This window comes from Ascaphus truei, chromosome 17 (genome assembly GCF_040206685.1).
Source record: "Ascaphus truei isolate aAscTru1 chromosome 17, aAscTru1.hap1, whole genome shotgun sequence".
Taxonomy (NCBI): Eukaryota; Metazoa; Chordata; class Amphibia; order Anura; family Ascaphidae; genus Ascaphus; species Ascaphus truei.
The window spans coordinates 8276268-8299127 of NC_134499.1; the positions used below are offsets into that span (position 1 = coordinate 8276268).

The window sequence follows — 22860 nt, forward strand, 5'->3', positions numbered from 1 at the left end:
TGTGCTTTCCTCGCTGTCCTGATCTGACTGCGAGTCTCCTGTCTGCCTATTACACCGAGGCGCAGAGACACAATCCTAGGGCGGCGCTGTCAACACGCAATCATATGACGAAAGTGATAATAATGTGATAAGGATTAAATAAAAATCACATGTCCAAACTCCACGACATCAGAGCAGCGCCGCGGGACAGGGCGGTCGCTGCTAATCCATGCTATATTGTTTTATGTCTTGCTTAGTTATCCCATTGCACGTGTTCACTTGGGAGGCTAGGGTATAATGTTACCTTATAACGTTTTGCGCTATGGTTCTACAAAAATAGGAATATGGCGCACAGCCAAGAGAGGAGGTCGCGAGACCAATCTAAAAAATATGACTTTATTGCTCCATATTAAAAAAAACAAAAAACGGAAGTGTAGCAACCCTCCTACGCGTTTCGTGCACGTTGCACTTTATCAAGGGCTATTTTTTTAATTCATCTCGTGACCCACTTCCTTGGCTGTGCGCCATATTCCTATTTTTGTCTATCCTGATCAAACTGCTGGCAGCACGCTCAGCTAAAAGGAGACACAGGACAGGGGCACATCATTATGTGAGTATACTGTCTCATGATATACATTACATGGGGATCTCTTGTTATTATAGTGCTCCTGGGACTATCCCAGCAGGTTTTGAGGAACTCTTACCTTCACGGTATAGGTCTCTCTGTGGACCTCATACTTTTTGGAGAGTCACTATTGTTTATCTTTACGGATTATACATCACTGGCCTCATGCCCTGTGCCTCTGCATAGTATGAAGTGTGTTTACATTTACTGATCCGGCGCTGGAGCGCTTATATCACCACAAACCCCTTTTTCCGGTTCTCCCGGAGTTAACCCACGCACACGAAGCTATCCGGTGGATTTGGCACAGATTGTGAATTGCCTGAATTTTCACACAAAATGTGAGTATAACAATTGGAGTTATCGGTACATTTTTGAAATACCAGGATTTGCATATTACACTATTGGCGTTTTTTCTATATTTTTTTTTTTACATAACGCACACGGGGACGCCCCCCTCTCCCTTATCCTTTTTGCGCCATCGTGCCTATTACACTGCCCAGAAGACTCCCTGTGTATGGTTGTCTCCCTGTGTCCAGCCGTTCCCCTCTCCGACCCCCCTCTCTCACCTTCTCCCGGCTCCGGCTCTGTTCCCTTGTACCTCCCCTCTGAGCGCGAATCCACCAGCTGGAAGCGTTTGCTGCTCATGTTCTTCTGAATGTCCTCGAAGTTCTTCACCATCGAGGGGTTCAGCACAGCCCGGAAAGTCTCCGGTTTCGGCGTGGCCGTCTCGGACGTGACCGGGAGCCCCTGCTTCAACCAGTTCTTAAACCCTCCGTCCAACACAGACACCTTATGGTGTCCGAAAACCTTCATCATCCACCAGACCCTCGGGGCGTAGAACATGCCCAAGTGATCTCCGTCATAGACCACCACATGGCTCTCGTTGTTGATGCCAAGGTTGCCCACGTACTCGGCAAAGTGCCCCTCGCTGGGCAGCATCTTTTCGTATGGAGACGCCTGATCTTTGCACTGGTCTATATCGAAGAATGACGCTCCCGGGATGTGCTTCTCGGCAAACTCCTTGCGGGCGTCTCTCTCGTCTGGCATGTACCACGAGGCGTCTAGGACCCGCAGGGCTGGCCCGGGGCGGCTGGCTTGCAGGGCTCCTGACAGCCACTTGGCAGTGACCATCGTCCGGCACAGCAGCTGGTGCACCATGGTTGCAGTGACTGGGGATGGAGATGTGGATGGAGGTTTTAAAGGGTGATGCGGGGAGGAGGGACGGGGAACAGGGGTGTTATCTCCTCTGCTGGACTTTTTCCTTGGGGCTGATCCAGACTTGTTGGTCAATCATTCTCTCCTTAGTTTTTTTTGTTTAAACCCTCTGATTCCGGAAGAGCGCGTTGCAGTCTCCTTTGGCAGGAGTTATAGGGAGCGGTTATATGGGGTAATAGGAGGAGTTATAGGGAGCGGTTATATGGGGTAATAGGAGGAGTTATAGGGAGCGGTTATATGGGGTAATAGGAGGAATTATAGGGAGCGATTATATGGGGTAATAGGTGGAGTTATAGGGAGCGGTTATATGGGGTAATAGGAGGAGTTATAGGGAGCAGGTATATGGGGTAATAGGAGGAATTATAGGGAGCGATTATATGGGGTAATAGGTGGAGTTATAGGGAGCGGTTATATGGGGTAATAGGTGGAGTTATAGGGAGCGGTTATATGGGGTAATAGGAGGCGTTATAGGGAGAGGTTATATGGGGCAATAGGAGGAGTTATAGGGAGCGGTTATATGGGGTAATAGGAGGAGTTATAGGGAGCGGTTATATGGGGTAATAGGAGGAGTTATAGGGAGCAGGTATATGGGGTAATAGGAGGAGTTATAGGGAGCGGTTATATGGGGTAATAGGAGGAGTTATAGGGAGCGGTTATATGGGGTAATAGGAGGAGTTATAGGGAGCGGTTATATGGGATAATAGGAGGAATTATAGGGAGCGGTTATATGGGGTAATAGGAGGAGTTATAGGGAGCGGTTATATGGGGTAATAGGAGGAGTTATAGGGAGCGGTTATATGGGGTAATAGGAGGAGTTATAGGGAGCGGTTATATGGGATAATAGGAGGAGTTATAGGGAGCGGTTATATGGGGTAATAGGAGGAGTTATAGGGAGCGGTTATATGGGGCAATAGGAGAAGTTATAGGGAGCGTTTATATGGGATAATAGGAGGAGTTATAGGGAGCGGTTATATGGGGTAATAGGGGGAGTTATAGGGAGCGGTTATATGGGGTAATAGGGGGAGTTATAGGGAGCGGTTATATGGGGTAATGATAGTAATTTGCATGTAGTGCTGCCATTTTTATCCCTCTTCTGCCAGGTCTGATTCAGCATAAACAATTGTGACCAACAGATCTGAATCAAATAAGAAACTTGACACCAAATATATTTCTTCCATTTTTGATCCAACAGTGAAAGAAATAAATGTTCCCCCCGTGGCTGAGCTGGGTGTGAGAGTTGCGTTCCCCCCGTGGCTGAGCTGGGCGTGAGAGTTACGTTCCCCCCGTGGCTGAGCTGGGCGTGAGAGTTACGTTCCCCCCGTGGCTGAGCTGGGCGTGAGAGTTACGTTCCCCCCGTGGCTGAGCTGGGTGTGAGAGTTACGTTCCCCCCGTGGCTGAGCTGGGCGTGAGAGTTACGTTCCCCCCGTGGCTGAGCTGGGCGCGAGAGTTGCGTTCCCCCCGTGGCTGAGCTGGGTGTGAGAGTTACGTTCCCCCCGTGGCTGAGCTGGGTGTGAGAGTTACGTTCCCCCCGTGGCTGAGCTGGGCGCGAGAGTTGCGTTCCCCCCGTGGCTGAGCTGGGTGTGAGAGTTACGTTCCCCCCGTGGCTGAGCTGGGTGTGAGAGTTACGTTCCCCCCGTGGCTGAGCTGGGCGTGAGAGTTACGTTCCCCCCGTGGCTGAGCTGGGCGTGAGAGTTACGTTCCCCCCGTGGCTGAGCTGGGCGTGAGAGTTGCGTTCCCCCCGTGGCTGAGCTGGGCGTGAGAGTTACGTTCCCCCCGTGGCTGAGCTGGGCGCGAGAGTTGCGTTCCCCCCGTGGCTGAGCTGGGCGTGAGAGTTACGTTCCCCCCGTGGCTGAGCTGGGCGTGAGAGTTACGTTCCCCCCGTGGCTGAGCTGGGCGCGAGAGTTGCGTTCCCCCCGTGGCTGAGCTGGGCGTGAGAGTTACGTTCCCCCCGTGGCTGAGCTGGGCGTGAGAGTTACGTTCCCCCCGTGGCTGAGCTGGGCGTGAGAGTTACGTTCCCCCCGTGGCTGAGCTGGGCGTGAGAGTTACGTTCCCCCCGTGGCTGAGCTGGGCGTGAGAGTTACGTTCCCCCCGTGGCTGAGCTGGGCGTGAGAGTTACGTTCCCCCCGTGGCTGAGCTGGGCGTGAGAGTTGCGTTCCCCCCGTGGCTGAGCTGGGCGTGAGAGTTACGTTCCCCCCGTGGCTGAGCTGGGCGTGAGAGTTACGTTCCCCCCGTGGCTGAGCTGGGCGCGAGAGTTGCGTTGCCCCCGTGGCTGAGCTGGGCGTGAGAGTTACGTTCCCCCCGTGGCTGAGCTGGGCGCGAGAGTTGCGTTCCCCCCGTGGCTGAGCTGGGCGCGAGAGTTGCGTTCCCCCCGTGGCTGAGCTGGGCGTGAGAGTTACGTTCCCCCCGTGGCTGAGCTGGGCGCGAGAGTTGCGTTCCCCCCGTGGCTGAGCTGGGCGCGAGAGTTGCGTTCCCCCCGTGGCTGAGCTGGGCGCGAGAGCTGCGTTCCCCCCGTGGCTGAGCTGGGCGCGAGAGTTGCGTTCCCCCCGTGGCTGAGCTGGGCGTGAGAGTTGCGTTCCCCCCGTGGCTGAGCTGGGCGTGAGAGTTACGTTCCCCCCGTGGCTGAGCTGGGCGTGAGAGTTACGTTCCCCCCGTGGCTGAGCTGGGCGTGAGAGTTGCGTTCCCCCCGTGGCTGAGCTGGGCGTGAGAGTTACGTTCCCCCCGTGGCTGAGCTGGGCGTGAGTTACGTTCCCCCCGTGGCTGAGCTGGGCGTGAGAGTTACGTTCCCCCCGTGGCTGAGCTGGGCGTGAGAGTTACGTTCCCCCCGTGGCTGAGCTGGGCGTGAGAGTTACGTTCCCCCCGTGGCTGAGCTGGGCGTGAGAGTTACGTTCCCCCCGTGGCTGAGCTGGGCGTGAGAGTTACGTTCCCCCCGTGGCTGAGCTGGGCGTGAGAGTTACGTTCCCCCCGTGGCTGAGCTGGGCGTGAGAGTTACGTTCCCCCCGTGGCTGAGCTGGGCGTGAGAGTTACGTTCCCCCCGTGGCTGAGCTGGGCGTGAGAGTTACGTTCCCCCCGTGGCTGAGCTGGGTGTGAGCGTTACGTTCCCCCCGTGGCTGAGCTGGGTGTGAGCGTTACGTTCCCCCCGTGGCTGAGCTGGGTGTGAGCGTTACGTTCCCCCCGTGGCTGAGCTGGGTGTGAGCGTTACGTTTCCCCCGTGGCTGAGCTGGATGTGAGAGTTACGTTCCCCTCGTGGCTGAGCTGGATGTGAGAGTTACGTTCCCCCCGTGGCTGAGCTGGATGTGAGAGTTACGTTCCCCCCGTGGCTGAGCTGGATGTGAGAGTTACGTTCCCCCCGTGGCTGAGCTGGGTGTGAGAGTTACGTTCCCCCCGTGGCTGAGCTGGATGTGAGAGTTACGTTCCCCCCGTGGCTGAGCTGGGTGTGAGAGTTACGTTCCCCCCGTGGCTGAGCTGGGTGTGAGAGTTACGTTCCCCCCGTGGCTGAGCTGGGTGTGAGCGTTACGTTCCCCCCGTGGCTGAGCTGGATGTGAGAGTTACGTTCCCCCGTGGCTGAGCTGGGTGTGAGAGTTGCGTTCCCCCCGTGGCTGAGCTGGATGTGAGAGTTACGTTCCCCCCGTGGCTGAGCTGGGTGTGAGAGTTACGTTCCCCCCGTGGCTGAGCTGGATGTGAGAGTTACGTTTCCCCCGTGGCTGAGCTGGGTGTGAGAGTTACGTTCCCCCCGTGGCTGAGCTGGGTGTGAGAGTTACGTTCCCCCCGTGGCTGAGCTGGATGTGAGAGTTACGTTCCCCCCGTGGCTGAGCTGGATGTGAGAGTTACGTTCCCCCCGTGGCTGAGCTGGATGTGAGAGTTACGTTCCCCCCGTGGCTGAGCTGGATGTGAGAGTTACGTTCCCCCCGTGGCTGAGCTGGATGTGAGAGTTACGTTCCCCCCGTGGCTGAGCTGGGTGTGAGAGTTGCGTTCCCCCCGTGGCTGAGCTGGATGTGAGAGTTGCGTTCCCCCCGTGGCTGAGCTGGATGTGAGAGTTACGTTCCCCCCGTGGCTGAGCTGGATGTGAGAGTTACGTTCCCCTCGTGGCTGAGCTGGATGTGAGAGTTACGTTCCCCCCGTGGCTGAGCTGGGTGTGAGAGTTACGTTCCCCCCGTGGCTGAGCTGGGTGTGAGAGTTACGTTCCCCCCGTGGCTGAGCTGGATGTGAGAGTTACGTTTCCCCCGTGGCTGAGCTGGGTGTGAGAGTTACGTTCCCCCCGTGGCTGAGCTGGGTGTGAGAGTTACGTTCCCCCCGTGGCTGAGCTGGGTGTGAGAGTTACGTTCCCCCCGTGGCTGAGCTGGGTGTGAGAGTTACGTTCCCCCCGTGGCTGAGCTGGGTGTGAGAGTTACGTTCCCCCCGTGGCTGAGCTGGGTGTGAGAGTTACGTTCCCCCCGTGGCTGAGCTGGGTGTGAGAGTTACGTTCCCCCCGTGGCTGAGCTGGGTGTGAGAGTTACGTTCCCCCCGTGGCTGAGCTGGGTGTGAGAGTTACGTTCCCCCCGTGGCTGAGCTGGGTGTGAGAGTTACGTTCCCCCCGTGGCTGAGCTGGGTGCGAGAGTTACGTTCCCCCCGTGGCTGAGCTGGGTGCGAGAGTTACGTTCCCCCCCGTGGCTGAGCTGGGTGCGAGAGTTACGTTCCCCCCGTGGCTGAGCTGGATGTGAGAGTTACGTTCCCCCCGTGGCTGAGCTGGGTGTGAGAGTTACGTTCCCCCCGTGGCTGAGCTGGATGTGAGAGTTACTCCCCCCGTGGCTGAGCTGGGCGTGAGAGTTACGTTCCCCCCGTGGCTGAGCTGGATGTGAGAGTTACTCATTCTCTTATTAATCCCGAATCTCAGAAGGTTAAAGTTTTCTCTGGATAAAGGTAGAGGTGTGGGCCGGGCACAGCGAGGGGCAGACAGGCGAGTGGGGGGAATATCAGAGGGGCCCCAGAATCACACACACACACACACACACACACGTGCAGAGGGGTAATACCGGTACACACACGTGCAGAGGGGTAATACCGGTACACACACGTGCAGAGGGGTAATACCGGTACACACACGTGCAGAGGGGTAATACCGGTACACACACGTGCAGAGGGGTAATACCGGTACACACACTTGCAGTGGGGTAATGCCGGTATACACATACACACGCAGAGGGGTAATACCGGTACACACACGTGCAGACGGGTAATACCGGTATACACACACACACACAGTGAGGGGCAGACAGGCGAGCTGGCGAAATATCAGCGGGGCCCCAGAACCACACACGCGCGTGCAGAGGGGTAATACCGGTATACACACACGTGCAGAGGGGTAATACCGGTATACACACACACGTGCAGAGGGGTAATACCGGTACACACACACGTGCAGAGGGGTAATACCGGTATACACACACACGTGCAGAGGGGTAATACCGGTACACACACACGTGCAGAGGGGTAATACCGGTATACACACACACACACACGTGCAGAGGGGTAATACTGGTATACACACACACACACACACACACACACGTGCAGAGGGGTAATACCGGTATACACACACACGTGCAGAGGGGTAATACCGGTATACACACACACACACACGTGCAGAGGGGTAATACCGGTATACACACACACACGTGCAGAGGGGTAATACCGGTATACACACACACACGTGCAGAGGGGTAATACCGGTATACACACACGTGCAGAGGGGTAATTCCGGTATACACACACGTGCAGAGGGGTAATACCGGTATACACACACACGTGCAGAGGGGTAATACCGGTATACACACACGTGCAGAGGGGTAATACCGGTATACACACACGTGCAGAGGGGTAATACCGGTATACACACACGTGCAGAGGGGTAATACCGGTATACACACACGTGCAGAGGGGTAATACCGGTATACACACACGTGCAGAGGGGTAATACCGGTATACACACACGTGCAGAGGGGTAATACCGGTATACACACACGTGCAGAGGGGTAATACCGGTATACACACACGTGCAGAGGGGTAATACCGGTATACACACACGTGCAGAGGGGTAATACCGGTATACACACACGTGCAGAGGGGTAATACCGGTATACACACACACACGCGTGCAGAGGGATAATACCCGTATACACACACACGTGCAGAGGGGTAATACCGGTATACACACACACGTGCAGAGGGGTAATACCGGTATACACACACGTGTAGAGGGGTAATACCGGTATACACACACGCGTGCAGAGGGATAATACCGGTATACACACACACGTGCAGAGGGGTAATACCGGTACACACACACGTGCAGAGGGGTAATACCAGTACACACACGTGCAGAGGGGTAATACCGGTATACACACACGTGCAGAGGGGTAATACCGGTATACACACACGTGCAGAGGGGTAATACCGGTATACACACACGTGCAGAGGGGTAATACCGGTATACACACACGTGCAGAGGGGTAATACCGGTATACACACATGTACAGAGGGGTAATACCGGTATAAACACACACACACGCAGAGGGGTAATACCGGTATAAACACACACACGTGCAGAGGGGTAATACCGGTATACACACACACAGTGTTCAAAGGACAGTCAGGTTCAATACTGGACACATGGTAACCCACCGTGTATCTGAGTCAGTCTGCTGTGTGTGTATGCATGCGTATCTGAGTCAGTCAGTCTGCTGTGTATAGCAGCGTGTGTTTATCTGAGTCAGTCTGCTGTGTGTGTGTATGCGTGCGTGTGTATCTGAGTCAGTCTGCTATGTATAGCAGCGTGTTTTTATCTGAGTCAGTCTGCTGTGTGTGTGTGTGTGTGTGTGTGTGTATGCATGCATGCATATCTGAGTCAGTCTGCTGTGTGTGTGTATGCATGCATGCATATCTGAGTCAGTCTGCTGTGTGTGTATGCATGCATATCTGAGTCAGTCTGCTGTGTGTGTGTGTATGCATGCATGCATATCTGAGTCAGTCTGCTGTGTGTGTGTGTGTGTGTGTGTGTGTGTGTGACAGTCTGTTCTGTGTGTATCAGTGTGTGTGTATGTAAGTCAGTCTGCTCTGTGTGTGGGTGACAGTCTGTTATCTGTATGTCAGTGTGTGTATGTAAGTCAGTCTGTTATCTGTATGTCAGTGTGTGTATGTAAGTCAGTCTGTTCTCTGTATATCAGTGTGTGTATGTAAGTCAGTCTGCTCTGTGTGTATCAGTGTGTGGGTGGCAGTCTGTTCTCTGTATATCAGTGTGTGTATGTAAGTCAGTCTGTTCTCTGTATATCAGTGTGTGTATGTAAGTCAGTCTGTTCTCTGTATATCAGTGTGTGTATGTAAGTCAGTCTGCTCTGTGTGTGGGTGACAGTCTGTTATCTGTATGTCAGTGTGTGTATGTAAGTCAGTCTGTTCTGTGTGTATCAGTGTGTGTATGTAAGTCAATCTGCTCTGTGTGTATCAGTGTGTGGGTGACAGTCTGTTCTGTGTATGTCAGTGTGTGTATGTAAGTCAGTCTGTTCTGTGTATGTCAGTGTGTGTATGTAAGTCAGTCTGCTCTGTGTGTATCAGTGTGTGTATGTAAGTCAGTCTGCTCTGTGTGTATCAGTGTGTGTATGTAAGTCAGTCTGCTCTGTGTGTGGGTGACAGTCTGTTCTCTGTATATCAGTGTGTGTATGTAAGTCAGTCTGTTCTCTGTATATCAGTGTGTGTATGTAAGTCAGTCTGTTATCTGTATGTCAGTGTGTGTATGTAAGTCAGTCTGTTCTCTGTATATCAGTGTGTGTATGTAAGTCAGTCTGTTCTCTGTATATCAGTGTGTGTATGTAAGTCAGTCTGTTCTCTGTATGTCAGTGTGTGTATGTAAGTCAGTCTGTTCTCTGTATATCAGTGTGTGTATGTAAGTCAGTCTGTTCTCTGTATATCAGTGTGTGTATGTAAGTCAGTCTGTTCTCTGTATGTCAGTGTGTGTATGTAAGTCAGTCTGTTCTCTGTATATCAGTGTGTGTATGTAAGTCAGTCTGTTCTCTGTATATCAGTGTGTGTATGTAAGTCAGTCTGTTCTCTGTATATCAGTGTGTGTATGTAAGTCAGTCTGTTCTCTGTATGTCAGTGTGTGTATGTAAGTCAGTCTGTTCTCTGTATATCAGGGTGTGTATGTAAGTCAGTCTGGCGTGTGTGTATCAGTGTGTGTATGTAAGTCAGTCTGGCGTGTGTGTGTAACGAGAGGAATAGATAGTATGATGCCTACAGTATTATTAAACCAACAGATAGTTAACAAGTTAGAAGCTTTCAAACCTCACAGGTGTCTTCACCAGGTGTAGATAGGAGACAGCGATACCTGCACCTGTAGGGGAGGGGCAGCATCAGGTAAGGCAGAGGAGCCCCTCCCCTAAGGAGGTGGGGGGTCAGAGGGGGGGAGGGATCTTACCTGCCTCTTTCTACAAAGATCCACCTGCAGTGAAGTGCCCAACCTGAGTTATGGTTTTATGGGGTGAGAGACGGAGAAAGGGGCTGGGATGGTAAGGTGGGAGTAGTGTAACATGGGGAGGAGGGACGTCAGTATTGGCTCCTTCTGGTGAGGTGTTGGACCTGGTAACTGGAAGTTTGGGGAAGGCGGTGCCCTTCCCCAGCTGGAATGTGGTGTGTTTATGCCATGTGGGCACGAATTGAGGGGAGCTCTTGGTAACGAAACAATCTGTCCGGGTCCCTAATCTGGTTCATTGTGTTTTAGTGTTATTAATAAAGCTGTGAGCGGTTTATCCTCCGAGGAAGGTGTGTGGTTCTTGGGGACTCGGGGGAGGGGAATGGCATTAGATGGGTCAAGGGTACAGGAACACGGGTACAGGAACACGGGTACAGGAAGCTCATCACATCTAATAAATGGGTTCTGTTTTCACCCTTTCTTTTTCTGTCTCTTCACCTTCTTTCCCCCCCTGGCCCTTCACTCCTTTTCCTTGTCACACCCCTCCCCCATTCTCTAAACTTTAACTATCTCTGCCCTATCACTCCCCTCTCTCATACAAGTGTCTCTCCACTCCCTACCCTCTAGTTGTACCCATGTGGGAATGAAATAAAAATAGGGCGTGCGTGATAATTATCCCCCCCCCCCCCCCTCCAAACACAGGGGGAGCAGCAGTTGTATGACCCATAACCCCCTTCACTGCCGTAGCAATGTAACAGCACACAGTGCAATGTGTTACTGGACAGTCTGGCAGGGAATGGGGTTAATAGTGCCCTCTGCTGACCTATTTCCAGCATGCCATGCATTTTAAATACACACACACACACACACACACACACACACACACACACACACACACATGCAAACACATTAGCACACACAGTACATACACATTATCACACATGCAAACACATTGCATGTGTGATAATGTGTATGTACTGTGTTTGTATGTGTAATAATGTGTATGTGTTGTGTGTATCCTTGTGTCAGTGTGTGTTAATGTGTATGTACTGAGTGTGCTAATGTGTTTGCATGTGTGATAATGTGTATGTACTGTGTGTGCTAATGTGTTTGCATGTGTGATAATGTGTATGTAAACACATTAGCACACTCAGTACATACACATTAACACACACTGACACAAGGATACACACAACACATACACATTATTACACATACAAACACAGTACATACACATTAACACACTTATACACACACAGTACATGCACATTACCACACACAGTTCTTGTACATTCACACACTGGTACATACACATTATTACATATACAAACACAGTACATACACATTAACACAAATACACTGATATACTGTACAGATGCAGCGGCTGTTATTGCAACAAATCTGGAAATGGATTCTCGAGATATGCCCGAGATCCTCACGAGTTGTGCCGGGGCAGACTAATGGCCCGCCGGAGTAACACAGCATGGGTCCCTGCTGTGTGAGTCCTACCGGGGTCAGCCTCTCTGTAATAGTGCGCAGTAAGAGGCTGAATCAGTCACTCTAACTGCGCGCCTCTCACAGGGAATCGCGGGGGGGGGGGGGGGTTATTAAAATTCTAACATTACAGTAATGTAGCAGGGGGTCTCCGGAGCTGAACCGCATTGGTTTCAGGTCCGGGGACCCCCTACTTCCCGAGATGCAGGCCCCGTTAAGGGGTGCCGGTATCCCCATGTTAAAATCCTGTGTCACATGACCATGGGATCTAAACAAAGCAGAGGGATACCGGCACCTCATACCGGGGCCTGTATCTCGGGAAGTAGGGGGTCCTCGAAGCTGAAATCAACTTTGTTCAACTCAGGAGACACCCTGCTCCCTCACTAGTATCAACCTCCCCCCCGCCCCCAAATAAAAAACCATTACCTTAGTGGGTAGCTGCTAAGGTAATGAAGCTGCTTACATTTTATTTGTATTCATAGTGTGCGTGAGCAGGGGGTCTCTCCTGAGCTGAACAAAGTTGATTTCAGCCTCAGGGACCCCTGTGTGAACAGGCTTTACAGGTAGTGCAACCATAAAACCCTTGGGTTGCTCGAGCCATGAATTATTTCTGGGTGTTTATGCTTGCACTACCTGTAAAGCCTGTTCACACAGGGATATGGATAAATTAATATTTACTTCTAAAACAACTGCAGCGTCCTTTACTATTGAAGGATCCATCAACTGTAAAACAGATTTTGTTATATACATGTTACAGTGCCGCTGTGGCCTACACAGTATATAGGTGGGACCTTTAAGACCCCTAAGAGGGAGGATTTTAGAGCATCTCGGTAATATAAGGGAAAATATTTTAACTCATAATGTATTCAAACATTTCTCCATTTGTCATAATTCAGACCCAACATTTTAAAAATGTAAAGGCATTGAACATAGTACAAGAAATTGGAGGGGGTGGCGATAGGAGGAACGCACTCGCCAAAAGAGAAACCTTTTGGATACACAAAATGAGGACCACAGTGACTGGGGGGTGTGAATGTGATATCGACACCCGTGCCTTTATAAAATTAATAATTTTATATGGAATAGACTCTTTTTCCTTCCACTAACATATATTTGTGTGTGTATACACATATACTGTACATCTTAGGTATATTAATCTCACTCATATTCACTCATATTGTCCAAGTGATTGATACTAATTACTATATTACCTTTTCTCCTTTTCTCTGTTTTAGACATTTTCGTTTTGCGTCGTTTTTATATATATTTCTTTATATAGTGTTTATATATTATATATTTTAGGGACTTTTAAGCGTATTTCAACATTCAAATATTCTAGGGTATATATATATATATATACTAGCTGAGAGACCCGGCGTTGCCCGGGATGTAAATGCGTAATAGGTCGTATTATTTATAAATGGTGGAACAATAGGTGACTATTTGTTGGAAAGGTTGGATAATAATGTTGAAAAGAAAGATGGAAGAAAATGTAATACGATGTTGTATAAAAATGGTTTATTGTAAACACACCACAGTACAATGTATATTTTGGTGACATAAGTGATGTGAAAATGTGAGGCGTGTGTCCTGCTAGGGTGTGAGTGTGTGTGAGGCGGCGGGTGGGTAGTGAGTGCTGGCTGTGAGTCGGGGTCCTGCTAGGGTGTGAGGCGGCGGGTGTGTGGCGAGTGCGGGTGACAGCTGGTCAGTGATATTATTGCGTAGGGGCAGGATGCGCCAGGTGTGTGTCGAGTGTGTGGGGTGGGTGGGAGGCGACGGGTGTGTGTCGAGTGTGGCAGGTCTGTTGAGTGTGTGCGGCGGCTGTGTGGCGCAGGGGTGTGAGCGGTGGGCGGGCGAAAGGCGTTGAAGGAGGGGAGGTGAGGTCGGAGGGGTGGTGAGGGGAGGTGAAGGGGGGCGGAGGGGAGGTGAGGGGAGGTGAAGGGGGGGTGGAGGGGAGGTGAAGGGGGGGTGAGGGGAGGTGAAGGGGGAGAGGTGAAGGGGCGGTGACGGGAGGTGGAGGGGGTTGCCGGGAGGTGAAGGGAGGGGGGGGGGGGTGACAGGAGGTGAAGGGAGGGGGGGGGTGACAGGAGGCGAAGGGGGGGGGGTGGTGACAGGAGGTGAAGGGGGGGTGAAGGGAGGAAGGGGGAGGTGGAGGAGAGGAAGGGGGAAGAGGGAGGTGGGGGAGGAGGGGAAGGGGGGGGGGGGGAAAGGGTGAAGGGGGGGAGGTAAGGGTGAAGGGGGGAGGGGTGAAGGGGGTAAAGGTGGTGGAGGGGGAAAGGTGGGGGAGGAGGGAAAGAGGGGTGGAGGGGGGGAAGAGGGGAGGTGGAGGAGGGGAAGTGAGGAGGGTAAGGGGGGAAGTGAGGAGGGTAAGGGGGGAGGTGAGGAGGGTAAGGGGGGAGGTGAGGAGGGTAAGGGGGGAGGTGGAGGAGGGTAAGGGGGGAGGTGTAGGAAGGGAAGGGGGGAGGTGGAGGAGGGGGGAGGTGGAGGAGGGGAAGGGGGGAGATGGAGGAGGGGAAGGGGGAGATGGAGGAGGGGAAGGGGGGAGGTGGCGGGAAGGGGGGAAGTGGTGGGAAGGGGGGAGGAGGGGGGAGGTGGGAAGGGGGGGAGGTGGTGGGAAGGGGGGGAGGTGGTGGGAAGGGGGGGGAGGTGGTGGGAAGGTGGTGGGAAGGTGGGAAAGGGGGGGGAGGTGGTGGGAAGAGGGGGGAGGTGGTGGGAAGGTGGGGAGGTGGTGGGAGGTTGTAAGGGGGAGTGAAGGGAAGGTGAAGGGAAGGTGAAGGGGGGTGAAGGTGGGGGTGAAGGGAAGGTGAAGGGGGGTGAAGGTGGGGGTGAAGGTGGGGTGGAGGGGAGGTGAAGGGGGGGTGGAGGGGAGGTGAAGGGGGGTGGTGGAGCGGATGTGAAGGGGGGGGGTGGAGGGGGGGTGGAGGGAAGGTTAAGGGGGGGGGAGGTGGAGGGGATGTGGAAGGGAGGGGAAGTGTAGTGAGGGGTGGGTGAGGGAGGTGGAGGGGATGTGGAAGGGAGGGGAAGTGTAGTGAGGGGTGGGTGAGGGGAGGTGATGGCCGCTCACTCACCCGTCCGGCAGCTCCCACGTGGATCTGAGGCGGGAGGCAGCGTGTTGTGGCCGCTCCCCCGCTGACTGTAACGGCGCCGGGGGGGGTGGAGGGGAAGTGAGTGAGGGGAGGTGATCACTCCGCTCCCCCGCTGAGTGTAGCGGCGCCGGGGGGGGGGGTGGTGGAGGGGAAGTGAGTGAGGGGAGGTGATCACTCCGCTCCCCCGCTGAGTGTAGCGGCGCCGGGGGGGTGGAGGGGAAGTGAGTGAGGGGAGGTGATCACTCCGCTCCCCCGCTGAGTGTAGCAGCGCCGGGGGGGGGGGTGGAGGGGAAGTGAGTGAGGGGAGGTGATCACTCCGCTCCCCCGCTGAGTGTAGCGGCGCCGGGGGGGTGGAGGGGAAGTGAGTGAGGGGAGGTGATCACTCCGCTCCCCCGCTGACTGTAGCGGCGCCGGGGGGGTGGAGGGGAAGTGAGTGAGGAGAGGTGAAGGGGGGTGAGGGGACGTGAAGACCGCTCACTCACCCGTCCGGCCGCTCCCAAGTGGAGGGGGGGGGGGGGGTGAAAGCGCGGGAAACAGGGAGAGGCGGAGGAAGAGGCGGAGCCTCCGGGACCGGTGGGGAAGAGAGCGGGAGATGTGCTGCTAACACTGTGAGCCCCGCTAATGTATGTAACACCGCGTGTGTGTGTGTGTGTGTGTGTGACACTGTGTGTGTGTGTGTGTGACACTGTGTGTGTGTGTGTGTGTGTGTGTGACACTGTGTGTGTTTTTTTTTTTTTTTTTGTGGACCTTTGGCCCGTCACTCCGCCTCAGGCCAATGAGAGGTGTGGGGGGCGGGCCAAGGGGGGTGGTGTGAGTGTGTGAGGCCAATGAGAGGTGTGCGGGGGCGGGCGGCCCAAGGGACCAATGAGATTGCCGCTAGGGACACCGGACATCCAGGCAGGCAGGCAAACATACAGTGCTTTCACTAATATAGTATAAGATATATATATGTATATATACAGTTAGGTCCGGAAATAATTGGACACTGACACAATTTTCATAATTTTGGCTCTGTACGCCACCACAATGGATTTGAAATGAAACAACCGAGATGCAATAGAAGTGCAGACTTTCAGCTTTAATTCAAGAGGTTGAACAAAAATATTGTATGAAACGTTTTAGGAATTGCAACCATTTTCATACACAGTCCCCTTATTTCAGGGGCACAAATGTAATTGGACAAATTAACACAATCATAAATAAAATGTTCATTTTTAATACTTTGCCGAGAATCCTTTGCAGGCAATGACTGCTTGAAGCCTGGAACGCATGGACATCACCAAACGCTGGGTTTCCTCCTTTGTGAGGCTTTGCCAGGCCTTTACTGCAGCGGCCTTCAGTTGTTAATTACAAGAGAACAAAAGGTCCTTGGCGCACTGACTGATAAAAAGTTACCAACCAACATAGCAGGAACAGTCTCAAATGACACGAGTGATATCAGTCCCTTTGCAGGAAAACACTTGCTGGAGATTCTTCAGTGCAGTTCCACTCTGGAGAAAAACAAAGACTATTGTGCAGTAATCTCTAAGCATCCACTCTGCAGCTAACTACTTACATCAAGTAAGTGATAGGGGACTTTGAAAGGCATCTTTATCTTGTTCTTGTGAAGTAATTGGGCTGGAAGCTGATTGTCACAGATTCCTCTCCTACTTTTCACCTCTGTGAGTTCTCAATCATGGTACCCATAAAAAATGCATAAAAACAACATAGTACGGTACCGAAAACAATTTATTAAAAAACAGCAGAGACCACATGAAATGCGCTCACATGTTCACGGATCCTGCAGTGTGAAATACAATGTGCCGTCCGCACGCGTGAGTACTCAGTGCTTGGTGTAGATAGTGGGAATGGATTCCGCGTCTCTCCCCTCCTCGCGGCCGCGACTCGATACACGGGATCCTCCTGACGTCACCACTGCGCCGCAGCTCCCTTCCTGCGCTTGTAAACGGCTCACAACGCGCTGTGACGTGTCAGCCGCCAGGGGATGCAAGAAAATTGTGATCCCGAGCAGTGACGCGTCACGTGGGAGCTGTCAGAGAGCTTCCTCCACAAGGTAGGGGCTGGTGTGTGTGTGTGTATATATAAAACCTTTTAAATTTAATTTAATGTCCATAAATGGCAACCGAGAGCCTCACAAAAGCCAAAAGTTGTAGTCACAGTTCATAATGATACAAGGCCAAAAGAAAAGTCAGTCTTAGGTTGAGGGGGTAATTGACTTCTTTGAGACAACAATGCTTCACTTTGACAATCCTGTGTGCAAATAACACAAATAGAAAATACAAAATGGTATCAAATAATGCAGATAGTCTTTGATATCAACCATGTGTGTGTGTGTATATCAGCGTGTGTGAGGAGGGCATTTGTGGGGGAAGGGGGAGGGAGCGGGAGCTGCTTACCTTCCAGCAGCCCGCAGCAGCTCTCTCCTGCAGCCCGGGAGACCGAGCCCGTGGAGGGAGGGGGGGAGTAGCGGGTCCCTCCGCTCAAACCACGGCCTCCTCCACTCAAACCACGGCCGCCGCTCCCTACAGACCGCAGATAGCGGTCTGTGCCTCTCAGCGCGCTGCCTGCATGCAGTGCGGGCGCGCTGACTGAGGGAGCGGGCCGTAGCCTAAGGATGCCCTGTTTCACTTGCATTGAGAGCTCCTTTGACCGCATGTTGTGGGTTCTCAGCAACAGCTTCCAAATGTGAATGCCACACCTGGAATCAATTCCAGACCTTTTACCTGCTTAATTGATAATGAAATAATGAAGGAATAGCCCACACCTGTCCATGAAACAGCTTTTGAGTCATTTGTCCAATTACTTTTGGTCCCTTGAAAAAGGGGGCTACATATTAAAGAAATGTAATTCCTAAACCCTTCCTCCAATTTGGATGTGAATACCCTCAAATTAAAGCTGATAGACGGCACTTTAAGTCCATATTCATTATTTAACTGTAACTTGAATTTATTTTTGTACACAGCCGAAATAACAAAACTTGTATCAGTGTCCAATTATTTCCGGACCCAACTGTGTGTGTGTGCGTGTGTATATTATATATATATATATATATATATATATATATATATATATATATATAGACCAATACATCACTATAAAAGTGATCTGTGAAATGTTACATATGTGAAATGAATCATATGCTGTAAAGCAATATAACACTTGTAATTAGAACTACTTCCATATTGTTACGCTGTGCTCGCCACAAACTAGACGAGACCCCTGTGCTGAGATGGGATAGTAGCCCCCAGCCACAGACACGGGACCCCGTCCGGAATGTAGAGTAGTCTTGCTGGCCGAGTCTAGGGCAGGAGAAGTGAGAGTAAACGTATACTTGCCGAGTCCGATGCGGGAGAGGTCCAGAGCAAGTGAGGTACTATTGCCAAGGTCAGAACTGGAGAAGAGCGGATGGTCGGAGTCCAGAGCCAAGGGTCAGGGCAGGAGAGATGCGGATCGTCAAAGTTCAAGCCAAGGTCGGGGTTCCAGAGAGCGAGGGTTCCAAAGGCAGGCAGAGTCGGTACAGGGGTGTCACGCCTGTATGCCCGCAGACCAAGCTACACCCCAGTCTAGTGTGTTACACCATGTCCTGTCACACAGTGTGTGTTACACTGGGTCCTGTCACATAGTGTGTGTGTGTGTGTGTTACACTGTCCTGTCACATAGTGTGTGTGTGTGTGTGTGTTACACTGTCCTGTCACATAGCGTGTGTGTGTGTTACACTGTCCTGTCACATAGCGTGTGTGTGTGTTACACTGTCTTGTCACATAGTATGTGTGCGTGTGTATGTGTTACACTGTGCCCTGTCACAGTGTGAGTGTGTGTTACACCAGGGGTGTACAAACTTTTCCCCCTGCCTGCTCTCCTCATCGACTCCTGCCCCTCTCCTTCCTTGTCTTCGTTGTCAAATAACGCAGCGGGGTCATGTGACCCCACAGCGTCATTTGTTGCCATGGTGACGCGTCGCCGGAGACAAGGTAGGAGACATTGCAGAGGCCTTGCGTGATCCCCCGGCATTTAATTTAAATGCTGTGGAGAAGAGTGACAGGAAGAGCGCGGGGCCCTGCAAATGCCACGCCCCACTGAAAAATCTTGCGCCCCCCCACTTTGCACACCCATGTGTTACACTGTGTCCTGTCACATAGTGTGTGTGTGTGTGTGTGTTACACTGTCCTGTCACATGCGTGTGTGTGTTACACTGTGTCCTGTCACATAGTGTGTGTGTGTGTGTGTGTGTGTGTGTGTGTGTGTGTGTGTGTGTGTTACACTGTCCTGTCACATGCGTGTGTGTGTGTGTGTGTGTGTGTGTGTGTGTGTGTGTGTGTTACACTGTGTCCTGTCACATAGTGTGTGTGTGTGTGTGTGTGTGTGTGTGTGCTACACTGCCCTGTCACATGCGTGTGTGTGTTACACTGTGTCCTGTCACATAGTGTGTGTGTGTGTGTGTGTTACACTGTGTCCTGTCACATAGTGTGTGTGTGTGTGTGTGTGTGTGTGTGTGTGTTACACTGTCCTGTCACGTGTGTGTGTGTGTGTGTGTGTGTGTGTGTGTGTTACACTGTGTCCTGTCACATAGTGTGTGTGTGTGTGTTACACTGTCCTGTCACGTGTGTGTGTGTGTGTGTGTGTGTGTGTGTGTGTGTTACACTGTGTCCTGTCACATTGTGTGTGTGTGTGTGTGTGTGTGTGTGTTACACTGTCCTGTCACATGCGTGTGTGTGTTACACTGTGTCCTGTCACATAGTGTGTGTGTGTGTGTGTGTGTGTGTGTGTGTGTTACACTGTCCTGTCACATGCGTGTGTGTGTGTGTTACACTGTGTCCTGTCACATAGTGTGTGTGTGTGTGTGTGTGTTACACTGCCCTGTCACATGCGTGTGTGTGTTACACTGTGTCCTGTCACATAGTGTGAGTGTGTGTGTGTGTGTGTGTGTGTGTGTGTGTGTTACACTGTCCTGTCACATGCGTGTGTGTGTTACACTGTGTCCTGTCACATAGTGTGTGTGTGTGTGTGTGTGTGTGTGTGTGTGTGTGTGTGTTACACTGTCCTGTCACGTGTGTGTGTGCGTGTGTTTTGTCTTAAGGGGAGCGCTGGGGAATCGCGTGACGGGATATATGTAAAGAAATAGAAAATACTGGTGCAGCCAGGAGATTACTGGCCCTATCCAGAACAAGTTACTTGTCTCACTCACAGACTGGACTGTGTAATAATAGCAGCTCAGAGATCCTTCTCTCTCTGATGGGATCCTTCTCTCTCTGATGGGATCCCTGCACACGGAAATCCTGGGCAACCCTCTGAAGTGATCACGTGACCCTCAATGGGTGATCCCCCGAGAAACAAAACAGAGCGAGCCCCCAATAGTATAATTATAATATTGTATTATAGAAGCAGACGTATTCCGCTCACATGTGCTACATACTTATAGGAGCGCCCGGTGTCTGTGTGTGTCATACCGCTCTGCTCCCCGGCGGGGCGGGATCCCGGTGTCTGTGTGTGTCATACCGCTCTGCTCCCCGGCGGGGCGGGATCCCGGTGTCTGTGTGTGTCATACCGCTCTGCTCCCCGGGGGGGCGGGATCCCGGTGTCTGTGTGTGTCATACCGCTCTGCTCCCCGGCGGGGCGGGATCCCGGTGTCTGTGTGTGTCATACCGCTCTGCTCCCCGGCGGGGCGGGGATCCCGGTGTCTGTGTGTGTGTCATACCGCTCTGCTCCCCGGCGGGGCGGGATCCCGGTGTCTGTGTGTGTCATACCGCTCTGCTCCCCGGGGGGGGGAGGGCGGGATCCCGGTGTCTGTGTGTGTCATACCGCTCTGCTCCCCGGGGGGGGGGGGCGGGATCCCGGTGTCTGTGTGTGTCATACCGCTCTGCTCCCCGGGGGGGGGGGCGGGATCCCGGTGTCTGTGTGTGTCATACCGCTCTGCTCCCCGGGGGGGGGGGGGCGGGATCCCGGTGTCTGTGTGTGTCATACCGCTCTGCTCCCCGGGGGGGGGGGCGGGATCCCGGTGTCTGTGTGTGTCATACCGCTCTGCTCCCCGGGGGGGGGGGCGGGATCCCGGTGTCTGTGTGTGTCATACCGCTCTGCTCCCCGGGGGGGGGGGGGCGGGATCCCGGTGTCTGTGTGTGTCATACCGCTCTGCTCCCCGGGGGGGGCGGGATCCCGGTGTCTGTGTGTCATACCGCTCTGCTCCCCGGGGGGGGGGGGGGGGGGGGCGGGATCCCGGTGTCTGTGTGTGTCATACCGCTCTGCTCCCCGGCGGGGCGGGATCCCGGTGTCTGTGTGTGTTATACCGCTCTGCTCCCCGGGGGGGGGGGAGGGCGGGATCCCGGTGTCTGTGTGTCATACCGCTCTGCTCCCCGGGGGGGGGGGCGGAATCCCGGTGTCTGTGTGTCTGTGTGTGTCATACCGCTCTGCTCCCCGGGGGGGGGAGGGCGGGATCCCGGTGTCTGTGTGTCTGTGTGTCTGTGTGTGTCATACCGCTCTGCTCCCCGGGGGGGGGAGGGCGGGATCCCGGTGTCTGTGTGTGTCATACCGCTCTGCTCCCCGGGGGGGGGGGGGCGGGATCCCGGTGTCTGTGTGTGTCATACCGCTCTGCTCCCCGGGGGGGGGGGGCGGGATCCCGGTGTCTGTGTGTGTCATACCGCTCTGCTCCCCGGGGGGGGGCGGGATCCCCGGTGTCTGTGTGTGTCATACCGCTCTGCTCCCCGGCGGGGCGGGATCCCGGTGTCTGTGTGTGTCATACCGCTCTGCTCCCCGGGGGGGGGGCGGGATCCCGGTGTCTGTGTGTGTCATACCGCTCTGCTCCCCCGGCGGGGCGGGATCCCGGTGTCTGTGTGTGTCATACCGCTCTGCTCCCCGGGGGGGCGGGATCCCGGTGTCTGTGTGTGTCATACCGCTCTGCTCCCCGGGGGGGCGGGATCCCGATGCAGCACACAGCCCCCCCTCTCCCCAGTGGGTGGGTCCGGATGTCTGACAGCTGCGGACGTGCTGAGGTGCAGGAGCCATCCGCGTGCGAGTATCACAGGGGGCGGGGTGGTCACAGGGGGAGTATCACAGGGGGCGGGGTCACACGCCGGGCTCAGGCACTGACAGTCACAGTGACACGCAGCTGGTGGCAGGTAAGGAGGCCTGGAATACCCCCCCCCCACCGACACACACACCCCACCCATCCCCCCCACCCCCTACCGACACACACCCCACCCATCCCCCCCACCCCCTACCGACCCACACCCCACTGACACACACACCTACACCCCCCCCACCGACACACACACACCACTGACACACACACACCACTGACACACACACACACACCCCACACCCCCCACTGACACACACACCTACACCCCCCCCACCGACACACACCACTGACACACACACCCCCCCCCACTGACACACCCCACACCCCCCACTGACACACACACCTACACCCCCCCACCGACACACACTACTGACACACACACACCACTGACACACACACACACACACACACACACACACACACACACACACACACCACTGACACACACACACACACCACTGACACACACACACACACACACACACACACCACTGACACACACCACTGACACACACACACACACACACACCACTGACACACACACACCACTGACACACACACACACACACACACCACTGACACACACACCACTGCACACACACCACTGACACACACACACACACACACACACACACACACACACACACAGACACACACACACACCACTGACACACACACACACACACACACACACACACACAACACACACCACTGACACACAAACACACCACTGACACACACACACACACACCACTGACACACACACACCACTGACACACACACACCACTGACACACACTCACACCCCTGACACCCACCCACACCCCTGACACCCACCCACACCCCTGACACCCACCCACACCCCTGACACCCACCCACACCACTGACACCCACCCACACCACTGACCCACAGACAGACACACCCGCAGACACACACACACCCACACACACCC

The 22860-nt window shown here is 53.8% G+C and overlaps 2 protein-coding genes across 7 annotated transcripts in view; one reads left to right on the plus strand and one right to left on the minus strand.

The window, feature by feature from the left end:
* TST (thiosulfate sulfurtransferase) overlaps positions 1–21823 on the minus strand; it is a 28219-nt gene extending 6396 nt beyond the window's left edge. The window contains exons 1-3 of one of the 6 annotated variants that reach the window (XM_075573838.1): positions 21721–21782; positions 10130–10178; positions 1171–1773 (exon numbers count right to left, since the gene is read on the minus strand). In XM_075573838.1, coding sequence (XP_075429953.1) covers positions 1171–1762 — 592 coding nt within the window. In that variant the 5' untranslated portion in view covers positions 1763–1773; positions 10130–10178; positions 21721–21782. The other 5 variants (XM_075573836.1, XM_075573837.1, XM_075573835.1 and 2 more) reach the window with 5 other exon arrangements.
* A 27-nt stretch (positions 21824–21850) lies between these two features.
* The window catches only part of MPST (mercaptopyruvate sulfurtransferase), a 21695-nt gene continuing 20685 nt past the window's right edge, over positions 21851–22860 (plus strand). Inside the window, exon 1 of the mRNA XM_075573841.1 lies at positions 21851–21945. The gene's annotated coding sequence lies outside the window, so the exon portion shown is untranslated. The remainder of the gene's footprint in view (positions 21946–22860) is intronic.